This window comes from Aethina tumida, chromosome 6 (genome assembly GCF_024364675.1).
Source record: "Aethina tumida isolate Nest 87 chromosome 6, icAetTumi1.1, whole genome shotgun sequence".
NCBI classification, from domain to species: Eukaryota; Metazoa; Arthropoda; class Insecta; order Coleoptera; family Nitidulidae; genus Aethina; species Aethina tumida.
The window spans coordinates 17,628,800-17,652,514 of NC_065440.1; the positions used below are offsets into that span (position 1 = coordinate 17,628,800).

Below are 23,715 nucleotides of genomic sequence, written 5' to 3' on the forward strand. Positions count from 1 at the left end.
TTTTCAAAAGAAAAAAGTAAAGGTAGTACCCTCAATAAAACACTTTTTTGAGTGACTGGCTTATATTAATCAATATTTAAGCTGAAGCTTGATAATTGGGGATGGGCTTAATGACTTTTGTCGCTTTAGTCTTCGTTCCAAATACAAATTTTCTTCTTATATTGAAGAAATTCTTCTTTAAAAGACAAAAGTAAAGATGGTACCCTCAATAAAACTCTTTTTTGAGTAACTGGCCTGCCTGTTAATTAATATTTAAGGTGGAACGTGATGATTAAACTCCCTTGGAGAATTTATCCTTCGTTCCAAGTACGAATTATTGAAGATGTTCAAAATAAAGACCAATAAAACACCTGTGTTCAAATTATCATAAAATTCACTTTACGGTGGTGCAAATTTGGGAATTCCCACACACCGTAATTGCACAGGATGTTCAGTTTTGCCTGGCCATTATTAGTAAGGTTGAAGTTAATCTTTAATACAATGAGAACGGAAAACTTGACAGGTAGATCGGTTTCATCCAAGTTTGTCGTAAAAACCTTACTGTCATTGTACAAAGGAATATTTATGTTGGTTCTTCATTCGAACGGTTTTCAAACCATTCCCGAAATTGTCTGGCTTACGTGGGAAGAATATCAGCATCGATAACAAGAGATTACCAATAATATTTGCATTGAAAGCAATTAAAATTAATTGGTGTGAGCTATATGCATAAACAGAAGGTAATTTTGTGTAAAATAAATAAATAAACCAAACCAGAGTCTTTAATTGATGACTATCCTTTAATTTTAACATTATTTTGTACATTTTTGACTCCATCACTATACTCGACAATCGGAATTGGGTCCGGACATACACGCGTAAGGTTAATTTCACCGAAATTCCACGTGACATGCTGGCCAGTTTAAGAGTCGATCCGTCGTGCACCTGTAAAACATTTTAAAAATTAGCACGGTCGTCTCATTTAGCCCCCGGGGCCAATTCGAACCACACGTTCGTACCGTTATATTGTTTCGTTTCCCAAACAAAATTATGTATTGAAATTGGTGTTTGGTCGTCTCATTTTCACTGTGTGTTTAGGTCGTTGAAACTGTGGAAATAAATTTACTAATTACCACCTTGTAATCATTAATATCATTAAACCATTAATATTTTCCAGTTCATAAATATTTTTTATTTAATTTTCCTGAAAATGAATGGTTTAAAGTACGAAAATTATTGTAAAAGGCTTAGAATTGATTGAAATATTTTAATTTTCAATTTATTTATACTAAAACATACAGGGTATTCTATGAAAATGAGAAAATTATTTAAGGTGTACAAAATTAAATGTGAATAACGAACACCCTGTATAAAATTTGAAAGTGCTTATGATGACTCCTTATAGGAAGGTCCTTTCTTAACGTGTATGCCAAAAATGAACTTTCCGGCATCAAAATTGGTGACTTTACAGACATTTTAGTTCATCAATCTGTTAAAATTTTTGGAAAAAAATTCGTAACTCAAAAACTATTGTGTTTAAGTATAGGACGTGGTATAGCAATTCTATTTTCAAATACATGAAGAATTTAAAAATCCAAAAATATACAGGGTATTAAAAATTAAATTTGAATATTAAACACCCTGTATAAAATTTTAGAATATTAATAATGGCTCTGTTGGTTAATGTATTTTCCATAAATGAACTTTCCACTATCAAAATAAATGGCTTTAAAAATATTTTAAAATGTGGATCATAGAAATAATTAAGAATATAAATAAAATAAGGGCTTAAATAAAACAGTTGTATAAACAACAAAGCATTTTATTGCTACGGCAATTTACACTTGTATTTAATACTTAGAAAATGACCAAAATGAATGTAAATAAATAAAATCCCATTACATAATTTCTCGAATTTTACTTTACATACATTTATAGATATGTAAATTACTTTTTAAAAACCAATAAACCTAACAAAAATGTTCAAAATTTACAAATTCTAAATATATAGTTTGTTTCACATATTCTCAACAATTGTAATTATTATATTGTCAATGGTTTTTTACATTCTATTCGAATAAAATATTTATTGAAAAAATTGGTTGATTAACTGAAAATCATTCGCCCATAAAAAGGTAGATGACGACGATCTGTTCAAATAAAATCCAATTAAACCTAATACTTACTGTAAGATTGACTCTGGGTCGTACCCAAACTGATTTTTCAAATCAAAATTATCACATTTACTAATAATTGGTGATCGAACTTAAAATTATGGACACTTAGTTGTATAAAACTTATTATAATTGTTGCATGTATGGATAGGTAACATCGGTTAATGGTACGAAGGTCTCTTTGACGGCCTGAGGATTGCCCCATCTGAGCACGTAGTGAGGACCGCCAGCTTTATCGTTTGTACCTGAAAAAAACACAGTTAAATGCACCAATTAAAAAATACAACAATGTGTGATACCCACCTGACATTCTGGCACCACCGAAGGGCTGTTGGCCGACAACGCTGCCGGTCGACTTGTCGTTCACGTAGAAGTTGCCGGCGGTCATCTTCAAGTCCTCAACCGCCTTCTTCAGCCAGGCCTCGTCTTGAGCAAATATGGCACCGGTGAGGGCGAAGACCGTGGAGTCACCGATCAACTTGACGGTGGCGTCCAGGTCCTTGTCCTTGTAGACGTAGACGGTCAAAACGGGGCCGAAGATCTCCTCCACCATGATCTTGTCCTTGGGGTCTGTGGTCTGGACGATCGTAGGCTCGATGTAGTAGCCAACGCTGCACAACACACTTTAGTACTTAACTAGGGGTGGTATCGGTAACCTCACCTGTCGTCGTATTTGCCACCTCGCAAGATCTGGAGGTTCTTGGAGCTCTTGGCGTGCTCGATGTAGCCGGTGATCCTCTTGAACGCCTTGTCGTCGATGACGGCCGACGTGAAGCTGTCGTACTCGGTCGGGTCTCCAATTTTCAATTGGTCAGTTCCCTTGATCAATCCTTCTTTGATCTACACAAACATAATTAACTAGCTGAACCTTTTTAAACTGGAGGTAACTTGCCTGTGGCCACAGCGACTCCGGCACGTACATCCTGGACAAGGCGCTGCACTTCTGGCCGCAGAACTCGAAGGCGCTCCTGATGCTACCGTTCACCACACTGGTGACGTCAGCTGTTGGATGGACGAAATGATAGTTCTTGCCCCCGCACTCGCCGATCAAACGCGGGAAGTTAACGTAGCGGTCGATGTTCTGGCCCACCTGCTTCCACAGACGCTGGAACGTCCTGAAACCCAACCCGAGACAATTCGATTGATTGACATTCCAACTCGCCAGACTTACGGCACGCTGCCGGTGAAGTTGATGCCCGCTAGGTGCGGGGAGGCGGTAATGGCGTCGCCGAAGACCGGACCGTCGGCTGGAATGAAGTTGACGACGCCCGGCGGCACGCCGGCCTCCCTGCAGATTTGGAATATGTACCAGTTGGAGAGGAGGGCAGTGTCACTTGGCTTCCACAGTATGGCGTTACCCTGCGACGACCCGGTTAACGGTTGTCGGTGCAAACAATGTACTTACCATGAGGGCCGGTGTGTAGGCGAGGTTGCCGCCGATGGCGGTGAAGTTGAATGGCGACACGGCGGCGATGAAGCCGTCGATGCCGCGGTAGCGCATCGAGTTCTTCGTCACCTGCGGGTTCTCCGAGATGGGTTGGTACTTGGTGGCCTCTTTGAGGAAGAATGCGTTCAATCTGCAAGCACAAAATTTATGTAACATCTTTCAAATAATGTAATGAGGATTTGGTCACCTGAAAAAGTCGATGAGTTCTGCGGCGGAGTCGATTTCAGCTTGGATGGTCGTCTTGGCTTGGCCCAGCATTGTGGCGGCGTTCAGCTTCGCCCTCCATGGTCCGGCCATGAGGGAAGCTGCTTTTTCCCAGATGTTCAATCTTTTAACCAACAGGAATTATTTTAGAGGAGATAAATTTAAAAATAAAGATTCAAGAGACATTTTACATACCTTTCGGGTATGGGTACCTTGTCCCATTTCTTTTGAGCTTCGCAGGCTGTTTCAATTGCTTTGTTAACTAGTTTCGTGTCGGCATAATAAAATTTGGCGAGTTTTTTAGAATGATTGTGAGGCATAACCTGAAAATTTAACAAAATAGATAATTTTCAATCAAATCAATGTTAAATAAATATTTATTTATACAAATATTCCACAATCCATAACCACCATTATACCAATCGAAAATGTTTTTAATATTCAATTTAATTATGCTAAAATATACATGGTGTTCCATTGAAAATAATAAAGTTATTGAAGTTTTAAGATGCACAAAATTAAACGTAAATAACAAACACCCTGTATAAAATTTAGGAGTACTAATAATGGTTCCTTATAAGATGACCCTTGGTTAACGTGTATGCCAAAAATGAACTTTCCAGTATCAAAATTGGTAACTTTACAGGCATTTTAGTTAGACCATCAATATGTCAAAATTTTTGAAAAAAAAATTAATAACTCAAAAACTATTGGGTTTAGGTATAGAACATGGTGTAGCTATTTTATGTGCAATTATATGCAGAATTTAAAAATTCGATAATGTTTCCCTGAAAATAAGAAAGTTTATGCCACTTCCGGCGGAACCATAAACGAAATTTTGTTCAAAATAAATTAGAAAAATAGCCCAGATCAAGTTATAATTGCTGCAAATCAGTGCATTTTTCCATTTTCTATTAATTAGGTGAATCACCTTATATATTTAAAAATATTTTTATATAAAAATTAATCTTAATTAAATTAATGTTATTTAAAAATAATATATAATTATAATTTTTGATAATATTGTCATAGAAAATATATTATATTATACTTTTATTCTGTTCATATTAATATTTAATTAAAAATTATTTATTAAACTTTGATTTTTAAACCATATCTTGAAATATTTATAATTATTCATGTACGATACCTATTTATTTCAAGTCATAATATCTTTGTAAAAGCATATTTACATAAAAATATAAATTTTCATTACACTTTATGGATTTACGGTTTCACGTGTCTATTATGCTAAAAACACGAACAAACAAAACTTAACAACCTGCAAAAACAATTAAAAACACATAAAATAAACAACAAATAATTAAATATTTATTTTTTGTATTTATATATTGGTAAAGATACATAAAATATGTAAAACAGTTCATCAAAATGTTTACCTGATATCTGACATCTTTGGTGGTGATGTTCTCGCTACCAATGACGATAGGAACTTCCTCCGTGCAGTTCGACAGTTGGGCGAGGGCGGCCTCGAGCTCCTTGCGCTCCTTCGAGCCCTTCAAGTACGAGAGGACCGGCTCGTTCTTCACGCCGAAGTCGCTGATCTTGACCTCGGGCAAAACGGAGCCCAGACATCTTACACCGGTCCTAAAAAAAATTAAATCAATACGTAAATATATAAAAATAAATTAGTTGGAAAGTTTGCACTCTTAAAATAAATATCGATGGGTCAGTGTTAAGTATATTGTCAGGTGAAATTTGAGATTTTTAAATATCCTGGCCGCCGACTAAACCAATGACTTGTCACTAGTGCAACTAGTTTTAGAGATGTATTTTTAGAAGGTTCACACTTTGAAACGGGGACTGAAGTTTGGACCTTAGAACGGAATTTTTTAACTAAAAACTTGTTTTTTCAGTAATCCGTAAACAAAACAAATTTATAAATAGATGGCCATGTTATATGAACACATACTTTTGTTATAAATACAAAGTTATTAGTTTTTTAAAAAAACTAGTAAACTAGTATGAATTTTAATTATATCTATTAAAATTATAGTACTGATGTTAAAAATCTATTTTACAGTAATTAATAAATGAAATTTTATAATTTCGTTGATTTTATATTAAAAAAATTATATATTACTTCAAACATCTACATAATTATTTATTATAAACATCAATTATTTTCTATAAAATCTTCATTTTTAAGTTTTTTATGAATATTACCCCAAGAAATTAATATTATTAAATTTATTTTTAATATTTGTTCAGGAAAATATCCCAAATTACTCCTTTTTATAATTTTTTAAAGTTAAAAAATCTATTTGCAGCAATTAATAAATGATATTTTAAAATTTCGTTGATTTTATGTTAAAAATTTATATATTATTTCAAATATCTACATAATCATTTATTATAAATATTAATTATTATCCACAAAATCTCTATTTTTAAGTTTTTATGAATATTAGACCAAAAAATTAATATTTATAAATTTATTTTTAATATTTGTTCAGGAAAGTATCTCAAATTACTCCATTTTATAATTTTTTAGTAATTTATTTGTTCAATAATTTATACACAATAAAAATTACAAAAAATGTTGTATATTAGTTATTTGTCTAATCATCTTAATTAACTAATTAATTTTAATATAATTTTGTTTATAAATTTGTTATTCAAACTTTTCATATTATTTTCTTCATTGTTTTTACTATTTTTATTTTTATCTTAAAAAGAAACAATATTTTATTATTTTTAATAGTGTGAAGTATTTTAATTACATCTGTTAAAATTTGAGTATTGCTGTTTAAAATCTACTTTACAGAAATTAATATGCTAATTTTTATAATTTCATTGATTGACTGTGTTAAAAAAATAAATATATATCTGTTTAGATTAAATTATATTAATAAAATCTGTTTAAATTAAATATATTTATAATATTATTTCCAATTATAAAATATTTAGTAAACTAAATACTTTTTTGATCATCTTAAATAAAAAAATCATTTTAAATATTGTTTTTTATAAAAATTACACAAAATATTGTTACATATATTTAAACACATTTATGAAACTGAACAATTACATGATTTTATCAACATTGTTGCAAAAATTACAACGATTTATAACAAATACATAACGCTGGAACTGTTTAACATGTTTATTACACTTAATAACATTATACAAAATTTGCCAAGTGATATTTAATTTCGCACCAGTTGCATAACATAAATTTTCTTTACGGAAACAAACCGACCACAAATAACAACCGAATACTTGCATTTACGCAGATTGATAGCTTTATTGAATCGTATTAATTAATACAAGCTATCGAATGCGCCTGTCTGGTTGGGAACAACGACTATAATTAAAAATGCACGTTAAAGTCAAGGTAAATAGCAATTATTCAATCGCACAAATAAAAATAGAATGAATATGCGTTTACGACGAAAATTCGTGCACTCTCAGCCACGTCGGGTGAAAAACACGTCAACCTTGAGATTAATCCGAAAGTAAACCGAAAAATTGAACGGAATTAATGTGTGGAGGCTTTAAGCAGGGCTTATGTCACGATCAGCTGATTGAGGGAATTCAATGGGTGAATCTTGTGGGTTTTGTGAGGATTCGAAGGGCCGAGGACACATGATCGGCCCGCAAATCCGATAGGACGATGCCGTTATTGATTTTCCCTCCGATCCGGTTTTCCGTGGAAATTTCCACAGTCAACTGTCACAACAGACGGATCCCGTTGGAAACCGCCCGATTATCTTATGACAAGCGACTTATAACGATTTATCAGCACACGAATTTCGATGTTGCAACCCAAATCGATATCAGCTTTATCAAGCGGGGCGATAAATTTAGAGACAAACAAACACATTTTATCAGCCTCTCAAATGTTAGAGTAAAACCGATAACCTGCACTGACCTTTGAAAACCGGCGGATAACTGGTGTTTACAGATTGATAACATTTTCATCGGTTTTCCGGAGACGCACTGAATTTTTTTTGTTTTTGAATTTAGTCAGGGCCCATTTAATGTTTGTTGGAGCACTGCACACTTTTTGACACTTGCCAGTGACGTAATGGATTTTACGTAACCTCACTAAGTTCATTCGCACTGTCCACGCGTTCCTACCCACCGTATTAGAAAAAACGTGGCGGTTTCGATGGGAAATTTAAATTGTATACGGTGCGTTTCGTTTGGTCAAAATCGTTTTTTGTGATTGAAATTTTTGCGGGTTGTTTTCGGGTGAAATGAGGTTTTGGTCTTTTAGGGCGCAGTCGCGCGCAGATTGTTTGAATGAAGTTGGGTTGTCCGTTTCAAATTTGGCACGTTAGAAATTACCAATTTCTGTTTTAATACCTCAATTTTATTAATTACTCCTCAAAATAAAACATCTTAATTAATCATTATAAATATGTATCACAAACTTGTTTCTATAACCAGTTTAATTCACAAAATTAAAGTTATAATTAATAAAAGTTGAAATATATTTTAATGATTTAATTAAATTAATTTAAAACTTAATAATCTTATAGGATTTCATTTATTTAAATTAATAATAAATTTATTAATTAATTAAAATTATTAACTATAAAAAACTATAATTTCTCCTAATTTATTAATTAATAATAATTTAGGTCTTTTTTATTTAATTAATTTAATAATTAAAATGTTTACCAATTATGTTAAAACAAACTATAATGGTTTTATTAAGATTAATAAATTAATAATAATATTGATAATAATAGAAATAATTTATTAATTTTATTAATAAAATATAAGTTATTAATTAAAATATTAATTAATAATTACATAAAAAAATACTATAATAGTTTTCTTATAATTCATAAATTAATAATAATAGAATTTTATCAATTTATTTTATTAATAAAAACTATGTTTATTAATTAATAAAACTATTTACTGCTTCAAAAAATACTATAATGGTTTTTTTAACTAATAAATATTAATAGAATAATTGATTTACTAAATATTTATTATTTTAACATTTATTCATTGATCAAAATGTTTATTAATTATATAAAAAATACTTTAATTGTAAAAATTGTAAATTAATAATAATTTAAGGCTTACTTAATTACTTATTTATTTAATAATATGTTAATAAATCTTTTTTCGTAATTAATAAATTATTATTAATATATAATAAGTTTTGTTTCATTATTTTAATTATTTATTTGATTTAATGACAAATTTATTCCTCAATTAATTAAAATGTTTATTATTAATATAAATAAAAATTCTATAAAAATAATTGTTTTATTACTTTTTTTAGTATTTTCAATAATTATTAAATTATAATATTTGTTACTGTATTTTTATTAATAAATTATACTGTATTTATTTTAAATTGAATTATTCTTTTTTATTATTAATATGCATATTTTACTTATTATAAAACATTTTTAAACATTGGAACGAGTTATTTGATTAAAATTGATTGTTCCTTGATTTAAGTTTTATTATGTGTATTTTCAATTGCATTTGTGGTGGCATCTCTGCGTTGGTAGTCGCATTCAATGAGTTGAGCATAAGAATCCGTCCAACGACGTTGCAAATATGAATATGCAACCACTAGTACTTACACAAAAGTGCAGGATTACAACATATCCTTCTCCATCCGTGCTCTCAGTCCATCCAACGTTGCAGAACGACAACATAACCTGCAAAGTTCCCAGCTTGGTCGAGCTTAGTGTCATTTTTCTATTAGGAAACATGGCTGCCCCTGCTGATTTTTTTTCATTAGGCAGCACAGTTTGGTGTAAAACCTGCTATAATTCGGAGGTGCAAGGCGAAGTGCTGGCATTCGACCCGACGTCCAAAATATTAATATTAAGTATCCTTTTCGAATCGATCGCGTACGTGCGATCCGTAACTTGTGTGTACAAGTGCAATGTTTTTGTTCCGTTTTGTTTTTGTTCGATTCCGCGTGTATGGTTGATTAATTCGCGTTCCGGCTTGAGATTGCAGGTTGGAAGGTGGTGTACCGGCGGTGGAGGGCAGTTAATGTGTCCGAAACTAGTAATGAGTCTTGGGGAAATGTTTTCAGGGATTTCTTTGTTTTTATGACTAACTGGCTGTGATTTTCTTGTACAAACTTGTTCACAATGTATTAATATACTCTTATTACGTTGTTGTCATTGTTTTCCTTAATAAAAACATAGAATGTTCTCCAACAAATGGAGATCCCAAGCTAAACGATGTGAATATAATCAACCTGGCCTGGGTTAGCGAACTGAAAATACTAAAGGAGGTTTTACCACATCATGAAGTACCACAACCACTAAATTTTGAAATGGTAAATATCCACTTAATGATATAACATAACTTATTGTATGTGTTTTCATTTCAGCTCAACAGGAGACTTCACAAACAAGTTAATGAGAAAAAACACAAGCTGCAGGCAATATCAGCAAACGTTTCCGAAGAAGGAAAGAGTTTATTCTTAGCTATATCAAAAGTGATTACAGAGATTAGGTGGAGAAATTCTGAAATTGTTGTATTTAATCAAGATGTAAGTTATTACTTATACAGCTACTTTTTATTAATGTTAATTGTTCATAGGTTATTATAAGTCCTCCATATCAGTTGGAAAACATAAAAGGAAATATAAATAGTAAAGAGTATGGATTTATTAAAAAAGTGGTAAGTTATCATTATATTGTACTAATTTTTAGGAGTTTTACTTGTTTCATGTTGAATTTATACCCTCATCTATTTTATAAATTAGCTTATTAATTGTTTTGTTTTAGGTTGAAAAATTTTTCACAGATAACGCAGTCTGTCAAAATAATTCCCAATAAATGTAATTATCATCAAATTTGAATAGTTTTTATTATGTATGATTTGTATATTACCGTACATACCTATTGTAACTTATAATTTCCGGATTAAATTGACATAGCTGAATATTATTATTTCGATTCGGGATCGGACCACAGCTTCGAACGCAAAATCGTATTTCATCGAAAGTAATTCTGCCTTTACCCAGAGTTAGTTTCTTTGTATATTTTTCTATAAATATTTATAGATTTTTTTTACTGTATACGTGTGTTCGTCAGTTCTTCGATTCCGAATTGATTGACATCAAGTTTTTTTGTTTTTAATTATTGAGGAACGTTTATAATTCACATCGATCAAAATCCAATGTAAATCGCCAACTTTGAATGTCGACGAGTTTTATTCGATTGTTAACATTCTCTGTTGGGAATTTCAATGCTATTTTTCTTTAGTAAAATCTATTTATTTTATATGAATAAAAAATATAAAATTTAATATTGTTTGTTTGTCTCATTCCGTTATAATGGATTTGAAAACCAGTCTTTCAATTATAGTTAAGAAAGTAAAGATGACTTTTTATTTGTAAACTATGACTAGTTTCATACATTTAGTCTTTTATTTATAAAAAATATGTATACAATATACGTAATTTTAATTCAGTACCGTTTTATGATAATTACAAATATATTAATAATAATTACATATTACTAAACGAAATAATAAATATACTTTCACTAATATTAATTAATTTACTAATTTCTATTTAAATGTACCAGTTAAATTTGTACAAATGATTTTTTCAAAACTATCTCACAGATAATAGATAAAGTTAAAAAATGAAAATTTTAAGGTTTTTGGGAATTATCTAAAACATAATAAATATAATATAGTAATTTTTTGTGAATTGATAGATTTCAGTTCGCTTATAAAGATGCTGCTCGAGTTGCCTAACCAGTCGTTCTTATTGTTGGGTCATTGATCTTTGTTAAATGTACAATTAATATTAAGAATTTTAAAGTACAACAAATTTTAACACTTTTAACATCACTAATCTGTCGTAACGAATTAATTTAAAATATGTTGATAATAGTTAAACAAACAAAAGAGTAAAATAAATTTATTTTTTATATATCTCACCATCGTTGTATCAGCTGGAGTATTTATATAGCGCGAGAAGGCACGAACAAAGCATACTTACCTGGCGTAGGGGTCTACCGTGATCAATAAGGCGGTTCCCCCAGGGTGAGGCCCTTTCATTGCACTACGATCGGGCTGACCCCTGCGATTATCCCTAATGTGGATAACTCGGGCGCACAATTTTTGGTAGTCGGGACTGCGTACGCGCTATCCCGGTCATTAATTAATAAAACATAATATTTCAATGAGTCCCTAGAGAAAGCTCACCATGCTCAGCACAAGTGAGTGATGTTATTATTCAACGGGTAAGTTATTTTTATTATTTAAATGTTTGTCTATTTACACATATTTGTGAATTTTAATTTAAAATACGTGGGTACGATTATTATTTTGTTGTACATAAAGTACTTGTCGAATACTACTTACTAAGAAGGATGTTTAAAAGCAAAATAGCGATTATAAATAAGTTATACCTCGGGAAAGGGTCAGGATTTTGATATATCATTTTTATAACTTTTTATTTCATTTATAACGTTTATTAACAATTTATTCGAAACAACACACTATTTATTAATTCAGTATTTCTAATTAACAATAATGAAAACGACCGTAGACCGCAACGATCAAACTAACGCACTTTTCTAAGAGCAATTCAATCTTACGGCCTACGCTACAGTCAGTTATCTTTAGTGCCTTTATTTTGTTTAGTTTGTTTATTATTTGTATTAATCCTAATTCTCCGACAAATGCATTCAGTGTATGGTTTTGAATATGTGAAATAGAAGTTCCTTGTTGTTTGCCTACAGATGTCGCTCTATGCTCTATACTACTCTTGTTGTGGTGAACTAAGAGATTAAGTAGCCAAAATCGCTGTTTTAACGCTATCGCTTCTCGGCCCTATGGCTAAGATCAAAGTGTAGTATCTGTTCTTATCAGCTTAATATCTGATACGCACCGCATGCGGTGCCAGTATATTAATCTGATTTTTGGAAATTGATGGAGGGTTTTTAGGGGCTTGCTCCACCTCTGTCGCGGGTTGGCCCGGTATTGCAGTACCTCCGGGATCGGCCCATAAAATGTAATCAAATATAATTTTTGCAAAGGGGTTTGTTTGAGATGTGTGTAACGGAAAATAAATCCATTTTATACATGTAAGAAATTTTTTTCACTTCTAATATTTTTGGCTTTTATTTCATAAAGTTTGTGTTATTTTGTTGATTGGGGAAGAATGGATTTTTCTTTATAATTTTCTATTTTTTTTTTTTTTCATTTTTTAATAACAGGAGGTATCCAGTTTTTTTTGGAATCCCATGTAAAAAAAATTATTTGGTTAACTGAAAATAAGTCACCGGCGTTGTATCACTGGAATTTAGTAAAAGCTGATGAACGGCGTTTTGGAATTTACTCTGGTGTCTCTTCAGTAAGCGAATAAATCTTTCGCCTTTTACTAAAGATTTCCGTGGAGAGGCACAACTCAAATGAGTCTTTAAACAATTTTTTGTTGGCCTGACGAAAGTTTGGGCCTAAATAAATAATGAAAGAAAAATTTCATTTCTAAGTTTCAATGTATTTCACAAATTTTGTAGATTACCAAGATAGATTGCAGACAGTCTTATTGGGTTCGTTATGCCTAAATTATTTAAAGTTGACGAGCGATTAAAAATAGTCATTTTTAATCATGTTTCAAAGTGAAAAATTTTATTAGTTTTAAAGATTTTTTCTAATTAATATTTTGGAGGACCGTAAGAAAATAATTGGTCTAGTAAAATTAAGACATACTGGTATGATACAAAAACAGCGCCACTTTCAGCGTGAGCTCCCCCAGGACGGATCCACCTTGTCGTGGTCTTGGGGCTCAGTACCGCTCCACAAGCCAGTGGTAGTAGGGAGCTAACGGATCCAACACCTGCAAGTCCAATCCATCCCCAGGAAGATCTCCGATTTTCCTCAGATCGAACCACTTGACAATGGGCTGGCGTCTACGTCAGCTTTAGTCTTCTGATTCAGCTCATCCGCATACACGTATGCGTATCCATCTGGGTTGAGATCTTTTGGATCGGTACCCGGAGGGGGGCTTTCTGTCTTCTGACTCCCCTCAGTAAAAAAAAATCAGCGTGAGCTCAACTAATAATGCAACATTGAATCGAAGCACGTGGCTACCTCTTTTAGTCATTTAAAATGATTCCTTTTTTGAGATTAAACTAAAGGAAACAAAAACGAAAGTATTTTTATTTAACTTGTTTTATTATTATAAAATTACAGCTTATTCATTGTCTTCCTCATCATCATCATCTTGATTGTTGATCTGGAAGTATCTGAGTTCGTAGCTGTCCTTTCCAGAGGCAACCACTCTCAACCAATCTCTCAGGTTGTTCTTCTTCAAGTATTTCTTTGTAAGGTATTTAAGGTACCTATAATGAACAGAATATAAGTTAATAAAAGCCTATTTTAAATACAATAAAAAAATGCACACAAATTAATAAAATTGTCGCCTCACAGTCAACCAAAAGGGCCATATGAGCCAAATTGGGGCATTTAAGCTGGTATCATTCCTATTTGAGTATCTTTAGCACTGAGCAACAATTTAGTTACATTACCAAGTGACTCTAGACTCAATAAATAGTTTACAATACTAAATTAATAAAAACGCACCTTTTAGAGAAGGGAATTTCACTGTTAAGCACCAACTTGGTTCCCTTGTCACGGCTCAAAGTTACAGCATGTTGGCTACCTTTTCCACCAGTAAAGTTTCCAGTCTTTCCATTGATCTTTATCCTTTGCTTCAAGTAGGATTCCTGCAAAAATACAACAACAATCAGTCACATTTCTATTAAAAAACTAAAGTACTTACAAAGTTAGCAACATCCAAGATCGAGTCCTCGACGGGATGCGTGCAGTCAATGACGAACTTGAGGGCGACCTTCTTCTTCTTCAGACCTTTGCCGCGGATCTGCTGTTTCTTGGGCTGGGGCTTGCCACCGACCACTTTTGTCTGGAATCCACAACTTTTAGTCCACACTCCCAACAAAACCCCATAAGTTGGGAAATTTTGCGAGGAGTGTGGACTGGTTAATGTTGCGTTTCAGCCAGACAATTCATAGTACCATCTTGCCGAAATCGCCTGAAGCAAACACAGTGAAACTTGTTCTAAGTTAACAACGGCTAAACCATGTGAAACACATTCGCAGGACATAACCTAAACAACCACAAATCCGGATTCATCGCGAACATCCTTTGGTAAAACGCAAAAATTACAGCACGAAAATGTCCGTCGAATTGTTCTGCATGGTTTCCCGGTGATATTTTCCACAATTCGCTCGGTTTTCCATGGAAATTGATGAAAATACTTACGGGTGCCATTTTCGGTACGTGCACTGACGTTGTCAAAACGAGAAAGAACTGTCAATTTGGCTGCGTTGCTTCGCAAGCCGATTACATTGGTGGGGGGCTAATACTCTGTTTCAAGTTAGGCAACCCAACTTACATTTATTATTTTCTAGTTTTTAACTGTTTTCAATTATATTTTAAAACACCAATAACTTTTTGTATCATAATGGAGCTTAGTTTTTTCTTTCAATATCTTTTTTATTACAATTAAGGATTATTTAAAAAAATATATTGTTAAATTTAGGCAACACGTAATAGGTTTGGCAACGTTTGATGTGTGTTTTGAAATCTGCTTGACGTTTGTGAACGGTCAGTTTAAAAACTTTAATTTTCGTATATTTATGCGGTGAAAACAACGAAAAAACAACGAAAACCTTTTAGTTTTAACGTAGAATGACTGATACTAATAAACGAGGAGAAGAAATACTTCAAGGCTTCCAAGTGTATCCTTTTTTTAATTACTTTCACTTTGTTTACAATGTTTGGCTGCATTTAGTGAAGTTCCAGCTATTTATACGTACTTTATTGCACTAAATTAGCACAAAACACAGTATTGTTTTTAACAGTTGCCATAGCAACAGCCCCAATAATTGATTAACCTAAATCCTCCACATACGAAACCAACGTCCGGTTTCCATAGCAATAACACACATTCCTTAACCCACCATAAATGCAGTAATTGGATCTGTCTGAGGGACGCAGACGGCGGTAAAGTGTTCTGGCAAGGGTCGGAGGACCTGAGCCATCCGGAGGTCGAACATGAGGCCCACGTACCAAAATCGATCCTCAAATGTCGTGCTGTATCTCGAGAATTTAATTTTAGCACCCGCGAACAAATCGAACGGTTCCGTTTGGAGCAGAAGGTACTGTTTAAGGGACGCTGCCTCGAGGAGTGGTACTTCGAATTTGGTTTTGTTATGCCAGAATCGACAAACACATGGCAATCGATACTGGAGGCTGCACCTGAATCACAAATGATGCCCGCCTCGATTTTAAAGTCTGTTTATTATTTACCTTAATTTATTTGTTTGGTGTATTAATTGTTGGTGTTTTTTTAGTGGCAACATTGTTATTGAAACCAAGTTTTATGATGATGATATACTGATAACCACGTCCAAAGTACGATTGTTTTATGTGTGATTTGCACCATGTTTTTGGGGACCAAACTTTGTTTTTAGTTATTTTTTTACATATTATTTATTTGTAGTACAAATACTAATGTCAATTCTTTTGATTTATTGTTCAAAAGTTGTCAATAAACATGTGATCACTTACTACTTGTTGTTTTATGTTTTCGGTGCATTGATTTCACAATGTGTTTTAGAAAAGGGGATTACAAATATGTATTTACGTAATTTATTTGTTTTATGTTTTGAAATGTCGACAAATACTTATTGTTTCAACTATAAATACAATTGAAATTGGCACATGCAAATTAAATTAATAATACTGATTATTATTAATAGATTTAATAATTAAATGCAACAACAATATTTTATTTAAAATAATTACACTATATACTTTCCCTCATTATTTAAATCAAAATAATTTCTTTTTAAATAAAATCTTAAAGTAAATGCAAAATGTGGATGAGCACACTCAAAAACATATATTTGTTAAATAATTTTGAAGAAAGTGCGAATATATTGTTGGGTCCCTCAGTTCGTTATAATCGCCTTTAAAGTGATGAAGCAAAAATTCAATGAAATATTAGTAATGGTCGTTTGATATCAAAATTTCATGTCTCTTCATTTAATAATCATAATTCATCTAAATTTGATGCTTTTTGGTGTCGTCCTACAAGTTTTAAATTGTATTTAAATCCGGACTTTAGGGTGGCCAATCTTAACATTTTTATCTTTTAACCAAATTTGAACAACTTTGGATGAATTCTTCGTTCATTATCAGGCATAAAAATTAATATAATTAGTAAATTATGGCAAATACTCCATTACATCCGTCATGATATCTCTATATACAGTAGGAAAAGCTTTGTACCCGCCTCAATTTAGAGAGAGATATCATGTATGACAGGGGCAGTCTGTCCCATGGTGGGAAACTGTTTCTATTGTATATGATGTCTCTTTCAAGATTCAGATGGATCAAAATCATTTCGTAATGTGTACATACTGTATTGTATTTTCAATGGAGTGTGTTGTTTCATATTTGTTAATCCATTTTTTAGAAGCATTATATGTTTTTGGCGATATCAGCAATATTTGGACCTTGTTTCATATTAATTATTATTTTCCTCTTATCTGTGAAGTGAATTTATTTAATAAAATAACATAAATCTTACTAAGAATAAATTAATACTATTAATATTATTGTTACATACACATGATTAATTCATTTTACTCTTAATTAGTTTCAAATCTCACGAATCACGTTAGCTAAATTTATTTTAATTTTTTGAATATATTATATGATTTTCAAAGGTTTCCTAATGGATTTGGGAATATTACAGACGCTTACGTAATTTCTTTAAGACAACATGTTGGAATAAATTACTCCTACTACCATTACACTCTGCGCTAAGGTTAATAAAAATACAAAAAACAAAATTGTTTGTAGACGGAAACGAAAAAGTTAATTACCTTTATCAAGTACAAAATTATCTAATTAGGACAATCTAAAAATTTAATATTGTAGTATTAGCCTTCATCATATTTTAATTATTTTTAATCTTGTTATGAGTTTTTTAGGAAGCGTAGTTTTATCAGTTTATTTATAGACATAAATAAAACATCATTTCTCATAATATATTTATTTGGTATATATAAAAAAAAGTTAATTATATTTATCAGGTACAAAATTGTCTAGATTTAAAAATCTCTAGGATAAAATTATTGCAAGTGCCGCAGAAATTCCAATACGAAATGCCATTCAGTTCGAGTTGAAATAAGTGCGACAATCTAAAAATTTAATATAATATAGTCTTCACAACAATTGACTTTAATTTTTTTCTAACATGCTTGGTTTTCAATAGATATTTAATATGTTTATTGTGTGTCTCTTCATCCGAATTTTATTCACAATTGGAATGTGGATGCTTTTTTTATTGGTGGAGAAAACATGCAAAAAGTTATATATAAAACCGTGTGTATACGTGTATATATGTCACTTTGGTTGTAACAAAGGCATTTGAAAGTTATAAAAAATAAACCAACTACTAAATCACTAACAACCAACTAAACTAAACCAACAGTTTGCTACGTAGTGGTTTTAAAACTATATAACGAGCAAAAAACTGTAACTAGATCAGTTTATTGTATCACAAACAACTTTTATTTACGTGCACTTATTAAGGAAGATTCAAGTTATCAAGTATTTACAACCATGCAGATTTTTGGAAATTCATGCCATCAAAAAAATAAACATAAAACTTCATGCAAAAAAATGGTGGATTGATTCCATTTTGATGTGTGACTGGGTAAGAATGTCGTCTTAAATTTAAATCCAATTAATTGACAATATCTTAAGCGCAAATTATAAAAACAATTCGGCGCTAATTTCCACTGGATTTTCACAGGTTTGTTGAGGAGGTTTATTTTTATTTTTGCTAAGCCACTACGACCAGACTTATCAGTTGAAGATCCAAAAGTCCAAGGCGAAGATATGTGCGAAAATAGGGTCTAAACTTGGTAATTTTAATCCCTGGAATTCCTGTCCCTCGTCCTCTGTATGTTGTTCAGATGGCTCTCAGGAATGTAGACCTTCTCCTTCAGCGTGTTGAACTTGGTCTGCATCATTTTCAGCTGCATGTGCAGCGTCGTACTAAGCTGCCTCTGCAGGTCCTGCACTTCACCCAGCTCCTTCTTTAGGTGCATGTAATTCGACTTCACCTAAACCACGACGCATTAACATTAACTAAATCGTGGGGGTTGGACGAAAAAACTGACCTCGTTAACGCTCCTTAACAGGTTGTTTACCTGCACCTCCTCCACGTCGTCGGCGAACATGTCCTGCTCAATGTTACCGACCTGCACCGCCAGATCCTCGAACCGTTCGTCCGTCTTCTTCATCTGAAACGGGGAACTTTTTTAATGACGCACCCCTCGCCATACCTCACATCACACAGCTCATCGTCTCGTTACTTTGTGTTCGAGCTCCTCGACCGCCTTTTCCATCTTTGGCCGGCCGCTTCCGGTGGGAGTGTATCGACGCGTCGCGACGCCCGCCGTCGCTACGGAGCAGATGACGCTCGGCGGCGTGAAGAGCGGTTCTTTCGAAACCATCCCGGTCCTGTGCTCACTACGTGACCGCCATCAGGTCGTTCCGTTTAAAATGCGTTTCGCAATCCGTCTCTAGCCTAGCACAAGCTGTGATGGACATAAGATATTTTTATACAGAATTTCGTTGTTATGGAGCTGGGATAAAACAAGGTAATTGAGACGGTAATCGTTCCGGGGAAGCCCACTTCTTGGGGAGATCTTTAATGAGCATTTCCTTATATAGTTTTATTAGGATTGTTCGACTATTTGTTGAGTGTCTGGGTAGTTATTTAGAAAACAGGCGCGTCTCCATAGTATTTTTTAATGTTCCATCTTATTTACACTTTACAATTTTGTTTAACTAAAAGCTGTCATTGTTTGAATAATAAACTGTTTTAATTACAAATAATTTGTGTATTACTCAACAGTTTTCATGTCAAGTTGGTATGTTTTATGTATTTAAGATTATAAATATAGTAATATAATAAACAAAAATGGCCCTTATTTCCATCTACGCCACATAAATTGAAATTTTAAACAAAATTTTGTTACGGCAGCTATATTATTCGCTTCTTAATGGCTACTGTCACATAGATGGCAGCACAAACAGGCACAGTGTGAATTAAAGATTTTCAAAAACATTTAAGTAAATAAAATGATACAAAACAAGTTTAACGTCAAAAAAACAAGGATTACATCCTGGAAAGTCATCTTGAGGGTTTAAATTAATAATTAGTCTCCCTGTTTTGTCCTGAAGAAATTTTTAAGCCGTTTTTTACAGTATTTAAACACTTTTTTCTACGTATTAAACAAATTTATCCTGAAAACCCCTCGAAACTTGACGCATCTGCACACGTGCACGTGCACGTGCAATCAATACAACCGGAGGGGTGACAAAGTGCGTGAGTACGGTTCTGTTTTATTTGGGTGCATCACGTTCACGAAGAGTGATCGCATTGGAACATGGGAGCTGTTTGTTTGGTGTTTTGAAACGCACGCGGTTTTTAGTACGTTCGTCCAGTGATGGGAGATCGAGTCTGTTGGCGTTTCATAGGGAGTTTCGTATGGAAAAGTACCACGAAGGACTATTGTTGAGCCACCCCAAGAAGTTGTTTTCAAGGAGTTCGCAATTTTTGGTGAGTTGTTTAATTCAGGTGTTCTAATTTTTTTTTGGCGGACACAACGTGGTTTTGGTTTTGTGTTTATCATGTGTGTGGTTGATGATTTTGCCAGTTTCTGGGTCAACTGGGCTCGATCAAAACGGTTTTATTAATAAATTTAATTCGTCGAATTTATTGTGACTAATTGTCGAAAACTAAAAATGAAGGTTTTTTATGTTATACAATCGAGAAGATCTCAGATAAGGACGAATTTATTTACACATGTTATCTAAATCCTTTCACTTATCTATCAGGCAAAATAAAAATATGAAATTATAATCAAATTGGATTTTAAACATTTTCAAAATTGGTTTGTTTACAATCATACAAAACTGAAAATATTTATTGCCTTTTAATTAAATATTTACTAATTGTTTATATTTCACAATTGGTAAAGGTGTATAAATAATTTAAATGACCAATTAACCTAATTATGATACTAATCATTAATGAATTAAAAAAAATTCCTAATAGAATAATAACTGACTCAAAAATTGCTATTAAGGTGTTATCCAAATGAAAAAGTCATTAATGAGTTGTTATAAAAATATTTTTATCAAAAAACGTCAGACATAATTTATCCTAGTCACACAACGAACGGAAGCCGATTTAATTACAAGAAAACTACGCAAGTGACTAATTATTTTTCGATGGAATTACGTAGAGTTCAATGATAGAAATAAAAAGACTTTTACGATGACTATTCATTTACTAATGTTCTCTTGGAACAACAACTGTCTGTGATAGGGTAGATAAAATAAGTAGTTGACACGATTTTGTTTTATAAAAATATATCTGTAAGTAAAAGGTTTTGCATGTAATAACTTTAATTGTTAATTAACTGAATTATATATTAACAGTTGTTGCAATATTCAGTTAGTTTAATTATGAAAGAGAGTGCGACATTTTTCGAAATGGTGAGTGAAAATCCATTTTTTTATTACTGATTCGTCATCGTTAACATTATTAATCATTAATTGACGCATATTGATTATCATTGTCCAAATTGTTGTCTAATGACGTGAGTGAAACTAAAAACTAATGTTTACAAATAGTCTAGTCCTAGTCTACGACTTAAATAGTTCACTAGTTTGAACTTTGGAAACTAACTAACAAGTTTAATTAATTAATAAAAAATGTGAAAATATTTTTTCTAAAGTTATGCATCACAGGTTACGTGTTAATGAGAACTGTACTATATTGATTATGATTGTTCAAATTGATTTTTAATGGCGCAATTGAAACTAAAAACAAATATTTACAGATAGTCTAGTCTTAGTCTACGACTAAAATAGTTCACTAGTTTGAACTTTGAAAATCAACTGATAAGTTTAATTAATTAGTAAAAGGATGTGAAAAGATTTTTTCCAAATATTAATTAACATTTTCCAAATTGTTTTCCAATAAGGCAACTGTAACTAAAAACTAATGTTTGCAAATAGTCTAGTTCTTGTCTACGACTAAAATATTTCTCTAGTTTGAGCTTCGGAAGTCAAGTGACTTCTAAATTAACTGACAAAAGGATGTGAAAATATTTTTCCTAAAGTTATGCAACACATATTGCCCGACAACGGGACTGCACCATATTAATTATGATTGTTTTCCAATGTCACAACTGAACCTAAAATCTAATGTTCACGTTCGTGTTCTAGTCTACAACTAAAATACTTCACTATTTTGAGCTCTGAACATCAATTGATAAGGATGTGAAAATATTTTTCCTAAAGTATAGCAACACATATTACACGTTAATGGGAGTTGTGGCCTATTAATTATCATTGTTGAATTTTTTGTTGCTATGACGCAACTCAGATTAAAAATTGGTGTTTACAAATCGTCTAGTTTTAGTCTACGACTAAACTGGATTAATCGTTTATCAGTTGAACTTTGGAAATCAATTGACAAGATCAATTGATAACTAAACGGATGTAAAAATCGTTTTCCCTAAGATTATGCAGCTAATGTGGCATGTTAGAGGGAAATTCAAAACAAGAACAATAATATTGCCAAATTGTTGTTAATTAGCGTTCACTCGTGTTTGATTCGTGACGAATTTCGTACGTTACGTGATTTAGCCAGTTTTTTTCAACTAACAAACGCGATGCCCTTGCATTTGTAATGTTTATGTCCGACGCCTCATGCTGATAACCTTTTAATCGTCGATAATGCGAATTTGTACCGAAATCTTCAGTCTTAAAACCACCACGTCCAGCAACACACATCAAGACATCAACCGTGCAGAAACAAAATAGGTACAGCTATTGCTTTCCTCCATTTCTTTTTTTTTTGTGACATCTTATCGTTAACTTGCCCCCATTTTGTTGCAGCATCGCACAAGATGAGCAGCACGGTGTCGACGACCGAAATGAAAACAATACCGGCCCGTCCCATCGTCAGACTGAAGGCGGACGAACACAAGTCGAAGCTGGTCCGCACCTCGTCCATCGAGAAGATACGCCGCTTCAACAGCTACATCTGCGCCCAGCACTACTACGTCGTGCCGGCCTTGCTCACGTGGCTCAAAAGCTCCCATTCCTGTCTCCAATCGTCGGCCGAGAAGACCATTTTGTTCTTCCGCTCGCTGATCTTCAACGCGTTCTTCTATCGCGTCATCCAGAACGTGTTCAGGGTAAAGGCCGGCGTGGTGGAGAAGATGGATCCGGACGCGCTGAAGGAGAACCTGATCTCCAACTTTTACGATTACTTTTCGGGTAGCTTCGAATCGACTTTGCTGTCGATGGGGGTTTACTTCGTTTCGGTGCTAGTCTATTCGCAGCTGTTGATTTCGATCTACTTCCTGTCGCTGGTGCCCATCCCTGGCGGTTTGTACTTCTTGCTTCTGACCGGAGTCTACATATCGTTCCTCTGTTACAAGTCGATCTTCTTTTATAAAAACAAGACCAACTGATTATAAGACTTTATTTTATTTATTTAAGTTTTAACTGCTTGATAATAACAACGGTGTGATTGATTTTTATATTTTAAATTAATTTTAACATTGTTTTAACGTAGATCGTTGATCGATAGTGTACTGATTTTTTTCGGACGAATATTTTGGATGTATATAGTAATTTTATAGTAGTTGGATTAGATGTATATATTTTTTACAACTATTCGAATTTAATAAAATTTTATTATTGACTTAATTATGTGTTTTATTCATGTTTTTCTAATAGAAACACTTCATTTTTAGTTTTAGAGAAGAGCTTCAACCAGTAAACTTCTGTGGTACCATGGTA

General features: G+C 32.7%; 6 protein-coding genes and 3 non-coding genes across 11 annotated transcripts; 6 read left to right on the plus strand and 3 right to left on the minus strand.

Moving 5' to 3' along the window:
• Nucleotides 1-1,780: 1,780 nt before the first annotated feature.
• Nucleotides 1,781-7,876, minus strand: LOC109597891 (delta-1-pyrroline-5-carboxylate dehydrogenase, mitochondrial). Its single transcript, XM_020013677.2, has 10 exons — nucleotides 7,700-7,876; nucleotides 5,205-5,412; nucleotides 4,000-4,127; nucleotides 3,788-3,928; nucleotides 3,559-3,730; nucleotides 3,325-3,512; nucleotides 3,046-3,268; nucleotides 2,815-2,993; nucleotides 2,457-2,764; nucleotides 1,781-2,398 (listed from the first exon to the last, which is right to left on the minus strand). The coding sequence occupies exons 1-10, from the start codon at nucleotides 7,747-7,749 to the stop codon at nucleotides 2,280-2,282; spliced, it is 1,716 nt and encodes a 571-aa protein (XP_019869236.2). The 5' UTR covers nucleotides 7,750-7,876; the 3' UTR covers nucleotides 1,781-2,279.
• Nucleotides 7,877-9,431: 1,555 nt separating this feature from the next.
• On the plus strand, nucleotides 9,432-11,073 carry LOC109597904 (protein LSM12 homolog B). Its single transcript, XM_020013689.2, has 5 exons — nucleotides 9,432-9,634; nucleotides 9,963-10,096; nucleotides 10,151-10,312; nucleotides 10,363-10,443; nucleotides 10,551-11,073. Exons 1-5 carry the CDS (start codon nucleotides 9,514-9,516, stop codon nucleotides 10,599-10,601), a joined length of 549 nt encoding a protein of 182 aa, XP_019869248.1. The 5' UTR covers nucleotides 9,432-9,513; the 3' UTR covers nucleotides 10,602-11,073.
• Nucleotides 11,074-11,768: 695 nt separating this feature from the next.
• Nucleotides 11,769-11,932, plus strand: LOC126266111 (U1 spliceosomal RNA). The gene has a single exon (XR_007548586.1). It is a non-coding gene; the product is annotated as a U1 spliceosomal RNA (small nuclear RNA).
• Nucleotides 11,933-12,598: 666 nt separating this feature from the next.
• On the plus strand, nucleotides 12,599-12,793 carry LOC126266112 (U2 spliceosomal RNA). Its single transcript, XR_007548587.1, has one exon. It is a non-coding gene; the product is annotated as a U2 spliceosomal RNA (small nuclear RNA).
• Nucleotides 12,794-13,116: 323 nt separating this feature from the next.
• LOC126266114 (U5 spliceosomal RNA) lies at nucleotides 13,117-13,240 on the plus strand. Its single transcript, XR_007548589.1, has one exon. It is a non-coding gene; the product is annotated as a U5 spliceosomal RNA (small nuclear RNA).
• Nucleotides 13,241-13,940: 700 nt separating this feature from the next.
• On the minus strand, nucleotides 13,941-15,207 carry LOC109597926 (60S ribosomal protein L22-like). Its single transcript, XM_020013707.2, has 4 exons — nucleotides 15,067-15,207; nucleotides 14,567-14,707; nucleotides 14,368-14,510; nucleotides 13,941-14,126 (listed from the first exon to the last, which is right to left on the minus strand). The coding sequence occupies exons 1-4, from the start codon at nucleotides 15,073-15,075 to the stop codon at nucleotides 13,979-13,981; spliced, it is 441 nt and encodes a 146-aa protein (XP_019869266.2). The 5' UTR covers nucleotides 15,076-15,207; the 3' UTR covers nucleotides 13,941-13,978.
• A 159-nt stretch (nucleotides 15,208-15,366) lies between these two features.
• Nucleotides 15,367-16,376, plus strand: LOC109597925 (retinal rod rhodopsin-sensitive cGMP 3',5'-cyclic phosphodiesterase subunit delta). Its single transcript, XM_020013706.2, has 3 exons — nucleotides 15,367-15,545; nucleotides 15,779-16,099; nucleotides 16,161-16,376. The coding sequence occupies exons 1-3, from the start codon at nucleotides 15,496-15,498 to the stop codon at nucleotides 16,240-16,242; spliced, it is 453 nt and encodes a 150-aa protein (XP_019869265.1). The 5' UTR covers nucleotides 15,367-15,495; the 3' UTR covers nucleotides 16,243-16,376.
• A 1,478-nt stretch (nucleotides 16,377-17,854) lies between these two features.
• LOC109597924 (uncharacterized) lies at nucleotides 17,855-19,546 on the minus strand. 2 transcript variants are annotated; one of them, XM_020013704.2, is made up of 3 exons: nucleotides 19,200-19,546; nucleotides 19,005-19,127; nucleotides 17,855-18,947 (listed from the first exon to the last, which is right to left on the minus strand). In XM_020013704.2, exons 1-3 carry the CDS (start codon nucleotides 19,338-19,340, stop codon nucleotides 18,753-18,755), a joined length of 459 nt encoding a protein of 152 aa, XP_019869263.2. In that variant the 5' UTR covers nucleotides 19,341-19,546; the 3' UTR covers nucleotides 17,855-18,752. The 2 variants fall into 2 exon arrangements, with proteins under 2 accessions (XP_019869263.2, XP_019869264.1); XM_020013705.2 differs by having other exon boundaries at nucleotides 19,182-19,338.
• Nucleotides 19,547-20,247: 701 nt separating this feature from the next.
• Nucleotides 20,248-23,622, plus strand: LOC109597898 (uncharacterized). Of its 2 annotated transcripts, none has more exons than XM_020013683.2 (2): nucleotides 20,248-20,452; nucleotides 22,804-23,622. In XM_020013683.2, the coding sequence occupies exon 2, from the start codon at nucleotides 22,815-22,817 to the stop codon at nucleotides 23,382-23,384; it is 570 nt and encodes a 189-aa protein (XP_019869242.1). In that variant the 5' UTR covers nucleotides 20,248-20,452; nucleotides 22,804-22,814; the 3' UTR covers nucleotides 23,385-23,622. The 2 variants fall into 2 exon arrangements, with proteins under 2 accessions (XP_019869242.1, XP_019869243.1); XM_020013684.2 differs by lacking the exon at nucleotides 20,248-20,452 and adding an exon at nucleotides 22,320-22,728.
• Nucleotides 23,623-23,715: the final 93 nt, after the last annotated feature.